General features: G+C 31.6%; 1 protein-coding gene across 2 annotated transcripts in view; it reads right to left on the reverse strand.

The window, feature by feature from the left end:
* Positions 1-2,004: 2,004 nt before the first annotated feature.
* LOC124369326 (chaoptin) overlaps positions 2,005-12,419 on the reverse strand; it is a 79,558-nt gene continuing 69,143 nt past the window's right edge. For both annotated transcript variants that reach the window (XM_046827283.1, XM_046827284.1), the window contains exons 12-14: positions 9,562-9,787; positions 7,268-7,451; positions 2,005-6,489 (exon numbers count right to left, since the gene is read on the reverse strand). In XM_046827283.1, the coding sequence (XP_046683239.1) occupies positions 6,313-6,489; positions 7,268-7,451; positions 9,562-9,787 (587 nt within the window). In that variant the 3' untranslated portion in view covers positions 2,005-6,312. The remainder of the gene's footprint in view (positions 6,490-7,267; positions 7,452-9,561; positions 9,788-12,419) is intronic.

The raw sequence follows: 12,419 nt of genomic DNA on the forward strand, positions 1-12,419 counted from the left end.
TTCAAGACATGTACAAGGCTTCAGAACTCGGACAATCAAAAATGTTTCTCTCTCTTATTTCCAAAGAATGGGCTAGGCTTCTAAACCTACGGAGGTGGTTGTATGACTGGTACTCGGAATGCTACTAGGATATGGCCCTCTTTGGAAACATCTGATGAAGTTGGGTTTAAATCAAACTGATGAATGTAAATTCTGTGGAGAAGCACAATATGTATGGATGGAATGTCCTCCTACTTGTATAACAGGTAAAGGTACTTAGAGTTTTAGTTCCTATGCCCAAAGAAAACCAGGGAACAGGAACCTACAAATGTAATAAGCTTTTTAGAGTTACGGAAGTAAAGGAAGCACTAAGGTCCTTTTAATATAAGTTATAGACTCATCCCTAAGATAAAAATAGTCAGAAAATAACTTAAAAATTTAGTTAAACAAATTCTTATACCTACAACGTTAAGTCAAAAAGTTCCTAGAATTATATATTTAAGCAGAGATTCACTAAAAGAGAAATTTACCCTTCCATGTTGGCAGCAATGCTAAGATAAAATGCAAACCGAATTTGGCATTCTGTGATCTGTTTATTCACTGGATATTGAAATATCATCAATAGAACAATGAGCAAATATCAAATTTCGTTTCAAAAGTCTTCATGTAAGACTCTTCTGCTTGCTGAAGAAAGAAGATAAGATTCAATCTAAAAAACGGCAATATAAAAGTGGCATAAGCATTTTGTAAAGATTACAGAAATATCTAAGATGATGTTCGGAATGGGCATTATCTTGCCTACAGGTAAGAAAATTGAACACGGTTGGGAAATTGTACTTAGTCATAGCAAAAAAATGAAAATTAATGCCATTAATTATGAACTTGGAATTCCACGTGAGAGTGTTCAGAATTCCACATTCTTCATGGGGATTTCAATATTCATTGCATTCAAAATGTTATTACATAATACAGAAATGAGAGTTCAACATGCCCAGAGACTTAATTGACATGTTTGATAAAGATGAACGTTTCTCAAAAACAGGCCATGAGCTTGGAGTTTTTTTGGATGACATTCAGACAAAACATAGTTATCTGAATGAGAGGAAAACTTACCAGGGAAGAAGTTCTGCCTGAACAAAGCCAGGGAAAAGTAAGATTGAAGGTATTTTTTTAATTATAATGGACTGGTTCACTAAAGGTCAAAATTCTATTAAAGAACTCTATTTGGAAATTCTAAAAAGGCTACAAGATAACATCAGAGGAAACGACCAGAAAAATGGACAAAATAACAGGCTTTTGTAGTATGACATCACCCCACCACATCATGCTTTTGAGATAATACCTTGTCAAGCACAATATGGTGACTCTGGAATACCCTCCTTATTCTCTTAACCTGGCACCAGCATTTTAAAGTTAAAAATTGTATCGAAAAGACACTGTTGTGCTGACAAAGATGAGTTGATAAAAAATGTAATGTTCTAACCGAAAAGGCTTTTAAAAAATGAGAGTGTTGAGACTGTGAACAGTTGTATGAATGGCAAAGCAACAGTGTAAATGCAAAATTTACTTTGACAAAAAATAGGTAAATTTATGGTACATATTTTAATGAATGATAATCAATCAGTTCCAGAAACTGTTTGATTCTAAATTGCAAAAAGAATACATTGTTATGTAACAAAAGTTACACTAATCTGATTTGTTGTGCTATTGTGTTTCTGTAATTCTAACATCAGATGATACTTTAAAGACCAAAAATATGGAATTATAGAGTAAAACCCATTATTATAAATATTTCTTTAACAGAATAACTTACTTACATAACGGTTAGGACGAGGAAAAATAATTATTTGTGACATTATATTAAAATCAAGGCATGTACATGAAATTAAACTTGTAGCTTAAAATTTACCATTAGACATGGTTGTCAAGGGAACATAACATTTTGATTGCCACATAGTGATATTTACCATAGAGGATTAAGTTTAGAGCAAATTTATTGGGTACCACGAAAATGAACATATAAAGAACAGTATTATATATATTTATTTACAAAAGTTACAAAACAGACTTTCTAAATAAATTATTAAATACTTGTTATGCAAAAATAGTATTCCAGTACTATAACAATACATCTTAGAAAAATACAGGATAAATCACATAATATTGTAATGAATATATTTTTATTTACATATACAGAGTGTTTTTTTCATTATGTGCATAATCACAGTTAGATGTATAACATTATTATTCACAAAATAGACAAATAATTTACAAAACATATTTGCTATGGAACAGTAAAAAATATAAATAGCTCACAATTATTCATTTTCTATGATCAAATAAAAAATAAAATAGTACTATAACTTCTGGTATTAGATATAAGATTCTGATATTAAAGATGGCTACTTAATAAAAAATCACAAATAATAGACATTTTTTATTGATCACTTTAGTGCATTCTGCAGCTTTAATTTGGTACCTCATTTATATACATATATACACTAGAAGTGATCAAAATAATATTTATAGTACCATGTATAGCAAATTGGAGCACATAAATACAATATTTCCCCTGGAACTGGCAATAAAGAAAGGAAATTATGGAAAAAAATTAATTTCCATTCTTTTTAGTGAACTTTGTGAAACCCATCTTTAGGGATCCAGCTACACTATAGTTGCTAGAAAATGTTAGATAATGTAAGAAAAAGTTAGGATAAATGTTCCGAACAAAATTTTTCGTGAGACTTTCTACCCTAAAAAGGATATGAAAGAATACATTTATTATAAGAAGTTTTAATGAAGGTCACATAGGAAAGTGCAAGTTATTACAAAGTATTGGGCTTCGTCACAACCATGAAGATTTAGATGCCAAGCATATAGTCTGACAAAGGGGGTACTTATAATTCATTGTGGATAGCCCAGTTCTGTTGATAATGACTAAAATTGAAGTTTGTATCATACCGTCACACACTGAATAAAACTTAAAACGGAAATAAATAAAGGACACTTAAAAACAATTGTAACGATGAAGAAGACCAAGGCCCAGGGTTGTATTGAAAATAATGTATAAGAATGCATAAGAACTACCTGTACTAAGAAGTGAAGGTTTTACTTAGATATTAGTTTCCTTCTATTTTCCAAAATTAAATTCTGTTTGTATGATCAGCTAATTATCTCAAAAACCATTAGGGATATCAATCTGATTTTCATCCATAATCTACTTACTACTAATTATATTTGTAGCCTACAAAATCAACTATACAAGCTTCCTTCCAAAATTTTGTAAAAGAGTTAAAATTTAAAATATTTATAACTTTTTTGGAACAAAAATGATTTTTTTTACAAAATTCTATAAAAGTGAAACAACGGTATTTAAGCCTTTGACTAATGGATTTTTTCTCTGTAAGAGTACCCAAAAAGTGAGATTTTTAACTTTTAGATTTTGTTTTTTGTAGTTGATTTGGATTTACTCATGGAGAGGTGTTATGAAAAACGCTCAATTTAACATGTTTGTGGTATTTTGACGTATTTTTATATAAATATTCTAATTATGCATAAAAGTTATTATATTTATAAAATATGAATATAAAATAGGATATTGCTACATAATAAATATATAACCCATAACGTAAAAGTGAGGTTACAACATGTATCCAGAATTGTACACAAACAGAAAAAGAATCAGCTGATTACTTAGAACAACTTATTGAATACCGTCATATGGCAGTAAATTGGGTCAGACAGAACAGCAAAAGAAATAAACAAGAAAGTAACTGTGATCTAGTGGGAACAATGAAAACTACTAGAAAGTGTCTCTTATCTAAGATAGATTGCAAATATAGTCAGGTGAGAGATTGTCAGAGTCAGAATCAGAACACTCTTTATGTCATAAACATCAAGTTTAGAAAATGTGTCAGTGCATAGTATAGAATGATACTAGTGAGTGTATCAAACTATGATGTGCTATGTTGTGGCTCTTTCGTATAAGCCCTCCATCTCATAAACTCTTCCATGCTGTAGAATGTGTTGTCTTTTAGCCACCTGGTTATTGCCTTTCTCTTGTTCTTGAGATCGTGGATAGTCTTGAGTTCCTCTGATAGGTTGTTTGTAAATTTTGCTCCACTGTAAGAGGGCTTCTTTTCAAAGAGTGTGCGGTGGTGAATTGGTAACATGTAATTGGTTATGCCTCTGGTGAAGTACGCGTGGGTATTAGCTCCTCAAGGCACATAGACTCCCGATACACAAAGAATTGTTTCTCAGATATATAGCGAAAGTACTGTCAAAATTTTAAATTCTTTAAATGCCTCACAACAGGAGTCTAAAGACCCCAAGTTTGTCATGGTTCTGATGGCCCTCTTTTGCTTGACAAACACTCTTTGAATGTTGTGTTTAGTGGAGTCGCCACAGATTATGAGACCTTAACAAATATGTGTTTCAATTAGAAAAAAATAGGCATTTTTTAGTGTTTCAAGGTGGTCAGATAGGCATTTTAGCCTTTTTAATAATATAAACCTCGGAACTGGTTTTCCCACATACTGCGTCTACTTGTAGGTTCCATGACAAATCTGTATCGATAGTTACACCCAGGTACTTGGCCGAAACTGCTCTTTGAACACCTGATACTGCAACTACGTCATCCTTCTTTTCCCAAAAATCAGCTGGGTACTTTTTTCTGCCAAGGTCATTCTTATGAAAATAATCAAGTGTTCACATATTTATATATATACATACCATAAATCTATCCATATATATATGGTGGCTCTTATGGTTGTTTCTCTCTCTCTCTCTCTCTCTCTCTCTCTCTCTCTATATATATATATATATATATATATATATATATATATATATATATATATATATATATATATATATAGAGAGAGAGAGAGAGAGAGAGATGGGTCCCAAAATTGAGCCTTGTGGAACTCCCTTCGTCATCTACTATGAGTCTGTTCTATATATTTTTGTATTACTCCTTTGTTGGATTGAGTTAGTTCAACTACTTTGTGTCCTGCAATCTAAGTAACTTTTAAACCATTGGGAGGCCATATCATCAGCTCCTATCATTTTTAGTTTGTTAATTAGCATATTAACGTATAGGCAGTCAAATGCTTTAGAGTTGTCCAAAAATATGCTTAAATTGTGTTTCCATCTTCTATTTGGTGTATTCAGTTTTGTACTAGTGTGATCAAGGCAGTTGTTGTTGAGTGGCCTGCCGTGAACCCATGTTGGTCTTTGGTCAGGTCTGTATGTTGCCAAATGTTAGTTGCAGTATCAGAAACTGCCAGTCAACACTCCCAGTCTATGGGACACACTTGCACTCTGGCAGCAGGTGTTGAGTTACTGAGCACTGATACGCCTTAAATTTTGCGTCACTACTAGCTATGAGTTCGAAGTTGCAGAGTGATGTCACAAAAGTGATTGTTTATCCTTCTAGTGCATTTTATTGGTTACTGGAATACTTGAATTCTTCTGTTTTTATTAATGCAAAAGGTGCACTGTTGCAGTGCCTTACTATTAAAAAATTAGGTATATATGAATAAGTAGTTGCAGTCCGTCAAAGTAGGTCAGTACTGTGATGTCATGTTTAGTTGTTTAAATTCTTGATTGAGCACTTAAAGTCTTGCCTATTTTTATAGTTAAGTTACACTTACAGTAGTTTGGTGCAATCATGGTAGGTAGTTAGTGAGTATTTTGTTTGTTTACACACTAAAAACTTCACAATATGTAGAAGCACTTTCACTGTTGATATTGAGTATCCACCATCTTCATTTTTATGGTTGTTATATTGGTTTATACGGTTATTCATTATGAAACTTTATTGTGAAAACTATTTAGCGGTATAGTGCTTTCCAAACGGCTATCGGGATTACTGTGGGCGGCATGTAGGGGACTACCGAATTTGTTTTGGGATTACTAGTGAAAGGGTTTCGGTTCTACATGTATAAAGAAGTATGACCATTTCAGTAAAAATGTTAGGTGATGTCTGTTATAGAACCTGAGAAATAAAGAGTATTGTAGATAATAAGATAAGACAAGTGGTTCCCTTGAATGCAATTACTGAAAAATGATTACAAAAAAAAAAATTGATTGCACAACAAATGTTTTTAAACAAAATAACACCACCAGTTAGAATGCTAGAAGATGATGACACAACATTTTACAGCACTATTCTTTTTGATTAAAATATTGAATCAAGTTATGTTCTCTTCACAACAATAAAACTTAATTGAGTATTAAAACTCACAAACGGTAGTTATATTTCAACAAATGGAAAGAGCAAATGAATTTATAGAATAGTTAACAACAATTAAACCTTTTACAAAACTGGTACTATCAACACAATACAAACCGCATACTTAAAAGTATTAAACTGATTACAAAAGGCCATTGAGATTGATGGCTGGAAGAAACTGAGCCACTGATGCAGGGGAGAGACTGACACTGCGAAGGCAACAGAGGGTTAGTGTTTCCTTCACTGCTCATTCCCATGATACACAGACGAGCTCCTTCCTATAAAATCATTATAATACATTAAATCTAACCAAGACCATCATTTAATTAGATCGACCCTTAGGAGCTGGCATTTCAAAACTGCTCATCCCATGATACACAGATGAGCTTCCTTTGACAAAACCATCGTAATACATTTAAACTGGCCAAGATTTACCACTACTGACATCAACTCACAATTATCTGGTGATTCAAGAAATTTTCAAAATTTGGATAGCTCTAAAGAAGTTAAGATAATTCAGATAGCTTCCAGGCTGAGATTTATTGTGTCTTTATTAAAAAAAAAGAAAAGAACAAACATAATTATATATATATATATATATATATATAATATATATATATATATATATATATATATATATGGGTTCTATATCAAGTTAACACTAAGGCATTTTTAATAATAAAAAAACATATGGGCTAAATAATTTGAATTGATGAATTGGACTGGAAGCTGACTCACATGTATTGCATGGTATCATACCGAAATTAGTAATTCTGTTCAAAAATTATTTTAATTAGGACCCCAATCTTTAACTTTTTCAAGAATATAACAACTACCACTGAGTGAACATATTACATGTGTGGTTTATTGGTACCACACATTTTACAAAATCTTCTGAGATATCAATCTAAATGTCTTCACATTTCAGTATTTAGTTTACGTGTATTTACAAATTTTAGTCAAACTACCCCTTTTGGGTAGAGAGTTAGTATTTTTAAATGCCTATCCATCAAAAATTAAAGAACCTGGTATAATTGAGTAACAATGGGATCTCACCTGATGTTTGGGGAGAGTGTAAAATGTATCACTTCTTGTATTGTACGGTTCTATCTTTTCCCATATACTTTCTTTCCATCCATCCTGTGTGTGACTGCCATTTCCCAACACCACCAGTCTGAAGTCTGCTACGTCTGTCTTCATATTAACAAACCATGTTGACCTCACTCCTCCATCCTTGAGACTGCAACATTTCAATATTCATAAGTTCCTGACACCTCCTTACGTCATCTGAGAATAATCAGTTATTCTCACATTTTTAATGATATAATGAGGTTTCAATAGTTAAAAAAATAAAAAAAAGTTCAAACATATCATAGGTAAAATTAATTGCATTTAAAATAAAACTAAAAGTTGTATTTCATTAAACTTGATGGCTTAAGATCGTTGATGACTTCCTTATATACTCCAGTTTAAAGCATGTACTCTGAAACTGTGTTTTTTACGGTTTTAGTCCTTTTTAGCATAGTAAAAATACAATTAGCATGGGAGACACTTGTAAATTGGACAAATGTAAACTTGAAGAACCACAATGTTTCTGACTACAAGAATTATACTGTGTATTCCAAAACCTATCCATCCCTACATTTATATTAGTTAGTGTTAGTACATATTGTTGATTTTAAATCAATGTTAATATTATTATTTGTATGAATCAATAATTCACATGTATCACTTAACATTGCTAAAATTGTATAAATATATCAAACTAACTGAATGTTAAAATATATTGCTTCAAAATATTATAACTTAAAATATGGATAAGCCTACAACTTAACCACTCTAGAGATTTGACTGAGGAAGTAATCAATACTTATTTGAGTTTTAACACGTCAACTGCGGCAGAAGCCTTAAGTTGCAGAGGGAGAATAAGAGTGGCTGGTCTCACTCTGTGTATACTAGCAGTGAAGGTGTTAACTACTACATGTATTATAGCTATAGCTAGACAGTTATTGTGCAATAGTTTAACATGTTGATTGTGGCAGAGGCCTTAAGGCGCAGAGTGAGGATTAAGTACCCAGTCTTACTTAGTGTACACTAGCAGTGAAGGTGTTAAAGCTAAAAATTACAATTTGATTTAATATAAAGTTATTAGTATTAGTAGCCATACCTTTTGTCAGAAGACATTGTCATTTTCTTAGAGTTTGGGGATGGACAATTCCCCTGAATAAGCTATTCTCTTGAAGCTATTTACTACAATGAACATCTCAAACAATAACCAGATATCTGTTTCTTCATTTATTATAATGGTTTGCAACCTTTCTCACCAGTTCTGTTGCGGCATCAGGATTACTGGCAGTTTGGATTTTTGCACTTTGAGAAATATCTATCTTCGATTGTAACATTTTAGTACAACATCCAATTTAACATATTTCTTAAAACCATTATTATATATGGCACAATATTCTAAATTTACATTTATATCTCATTACTTCAAGAATAAAGAACACCTCTCATACTAATAGTTTCTATAGCACTTAAGTTGCAAAACTAAATTTTAATCTTTTAAATTTTTAAAACATACTGTTTTGTGAGATTCAATTTATGATTCAATATCCTACATCAAAACAATAGAAAAGCTGTTATGAAGCAAACTTTTTTAATTATATATTTTTTAGGTTAAACTATTTATAAATAAAAAATTTACCTGATAAACATGAACAAGCGTGTAAAAATATTCTCTAATTAGTCCAACATACTAAATTTTATAAAAATCATGCCACTAATTTTGTTTTAACATGGCTTGATTGTATTTTTAACAAAAGTGAAAATGTTTTGTTTTTCAGCTTTTTAACAAGAATGTTAGAAAGGATGTTTTGTTTATTTTTAAAAGTATACAATAGCTATAAAATGAAAAAAAAAACACTATCAAAATCTTTACAGCTATAAAAATTACATTTTTAAATAAAACATATTTTTGGATAAAAAGCTTAAAACTTATAACTTTAAAAAACCAAAATATGTATCCAGTATCCACTAACATATAGCAAATTTGGTCAAACTTTTCTATATGCGATACATTTTTTCGCAATGCTAATACATACGCTCCAAAAATTCACATTCCAAAACACACATTTCCACTGAATCAAAAACTCATGTTCTTGGCCATAATAATACATTATTTTACTCTATATATAGCAGAAAGTAAAAATGGACTCTAAACTTAGGATCCATTTAATTTCAAATGGTATGAACTTAAAGAAAAGAACAGTACGGAACTAAAAGAATTACAAAATAGTATGCAAAAGATAGCTCAGATAAGTTAATATGTAATACAGAGAATTTTGACTCACAAATGAACATGCCGGAACTTAACATCTGGTGTGAGTTGCAGGTCTTCATTTTCGTCTTCCTCAGTATTATTGCAGGCCAGAAACTTCTCTGGAATATCGATGATGGAGGTGTTGGTGAACTCAGAATCTTGACACTGAAACTCTGCCCAGGCAGGGTCAGGAGTCAGGAGGCTCAGTGCCCAGCGCCTGACTGGACGCAGAGTGCAATCACAGCTTGTAGGATTACCTGACCACATAAAATATAACCAATGTCACTTAATTTTGACTACCACAACAGTTTGATTACACCAAACGAAATAGGTATGCGGATAGATATTCTGGATCCACTGGACTACTGCATATTTATTGCAACATGCTTATTGCATCTTGTCATCTAAAAAGCACACTTTGATTCACATTTAATTGTCCCACTTCATACACATAACAGGTAATAGTAAACCAACTTTAGTATCCTCAGCAAATCCAACACAAGTTTTGGCGGAGTTTCTCCTACTACTTAATTATCTAATCATATTTAAAAGTATACAGAGTTTCATTAAGATTTATATGTTTTAAAGTTGATTTAGGCAAAATTGCTGCAATACTGAATTTCTAACAGAATAGTTTTATAAAACCTACACAATAATTCTAAATTTACTTAAAAAGATATTAATACGTATTATTGTAAACTGTTCCGTAATTTGCAAAATTTTATTGTTTCAATTGGCTTAATTTATTGCTGTTAGATCTAATTACCAGTTTATTATTGTTGTTCTTTTTTCTTTTGAATTGTGGGTGAAAGACACAGCTAGTGTGTCTTCCCGGTTACTGAACTGGAGATTGAAAAATGTATGTGCTATAAAAAGTACGCTAGAATTTTGTTTATGTTTTCAGCAATATTAGTATTTTGTTGCATAATTAGTTATTCTACAAAATTTGGTAGATTGAGCTCAGATAGATACTTCTATTCTGACAAGTTTGTAAATGTTGGTTTGTTAAGTGTTTAATTTTATGATTCAAATAATGTATGTTCATTAGAAATTATCAAAATATTATTGGAAAGTAATAGTGATTTAAATGATGCTGATAATGGATGATAATGACTCTTTTTTTGAATGGCAATGACCTAGTTTTTGTCTGTACCTGAAAACTTGTGTATAATACAGAGGACAATACATAAAGCACAAATTGTCTGAACAGTAAACTAATTACAATATGACTAGTGCTGCAAATACCTTTACCTGCTGGGTGCTACACACTTAGGGATATTTTGCACGAGTTGAACCTTAAAATATTGTCCAATACAGTTATTAAAATTTATGGACAACAATTTAAACTTTACTGTTATGAACTTATAAATATTGCTTGTTAAACTAACCAGTGTGTTCCAAAAATACAGTGCTGTACTAGTTTTAGTATACATAACATTGATTAGTGATGTTTGCCTGTGCGCAGCAAGATGAATATGGGAATAAAGAAATTAATTTGATATGATCAACCAGTAGAGCTACATAAACACTAAAACGTTAACTTCTGACTTGCAAATTTGATAAAATCCTAAATGAGTGAGTATTTCTCAATCATGAATTTTATTGAAATTGTATTACGCTTATAAAATTTAATGTATTGTATATTTCGTGCTATTGTCACGATTCAGGATAAATACCTGAATGAGTGAGTATTTCTCAATCACGAATTTTATTGAAATTGTATTACGCTTATAAAATTTAATACATGTGTATATTTCGTGCCATTGTCATAAAATAAATCTATTTCAAATTAATTAAACAATTATATCTTAAAAAATAAACTATAAGAAAAATGTGTGAGGGGTACTTAACCCTTTCCCCTTGGATGGCCAGAACTGCTCTTTTTGCCAGCTCGGAGTTGTTTAGTTTTAATTGCCTTCCCATGTCGGGTGGGCTCTATTGAGTCAGAATACCCATGTTACCTATGTCCCTCAATTACAGTTGTAAAAAAGAACAGCGCTACTGGCCATTGTGGTTTTTGTGTCAGCTCTGACATATTTTGTAATTGGATTTTTCACTGTGGTTGAATGTCCCACAAATCTGTTCACTCTATCTCTAATCTGTTCCACGATCTAAGCCATTGAAACTCCACTAGTATGCTTGGGTATATTGTCTGGATGTAAGGGGACATTTTTTCTTCTTTACATGAGAACTTTTTTTCTTGATTTATTTGCTCGCCCAGCGTAGTAACAACATATAATACTCTCCAGTTATTGTTTTTCCTCCATCCAAGTAATTAATATAAACTATTTCACAAACATCCCAACATACTGTTGCCATCATTTTGACAGCCGATTTCAACGCTTTCGCATTCTTCAGAGCCTGTTTGTCTACAAAAACCCACTGTTTTGATAATTCCTTTGTCTGTGTAGATGGAGAATGTAGTATCGATGATTTGTCCACAGTTATAAACCAACGCAGGAATTCATCAGGACTCTGATGAGAAAAACGTCAAAACAGTCTTAGAGTCGTAATTACGTTTATTCTTCTTTGAGAGATATGCGCAGCTCCCGTCTTGCAGAAATTCATTTCATAGCCTCAAAACTGAACACACTTTCAACTGAACATAATTTTATTTTTATGCTTCAATACAGTTACAAACCAATTACATTGAAGCAGTTAACACCGATGAAAGTTTATTTTGGGAAATCTTCGCTTCCCCAATAACCCACTATAAACACCAAATTTTTATAAAAACACCATTTTTTTTATTACATATCATAACAATACAATTATATTACCATGCCATGACTAACAATAATAAAAAAGTATTAACTAAGGTGAAGGCTGCATTATTTTTTAAAATGGAAAGTGGCTCATTCAAAATGTCAACAGCGCATCTCTCACTAT

This window comes from Homalodisca vitripennis, chromosome X (assembly GCF_021130785.1).
Source record: "Homalodisca vitripennis isolate AUS2020 chromosome X, UT_GWSS_2.1, whole genome shotgun sequence".
NCBI classification, from domain to species: domain Eukaryota; kingdom Metazoa; phylum Arthropoda; class Insecta; order Hemiptera; family Cicadellidae; genus Homalodisca; species Homalodisca vitripennis.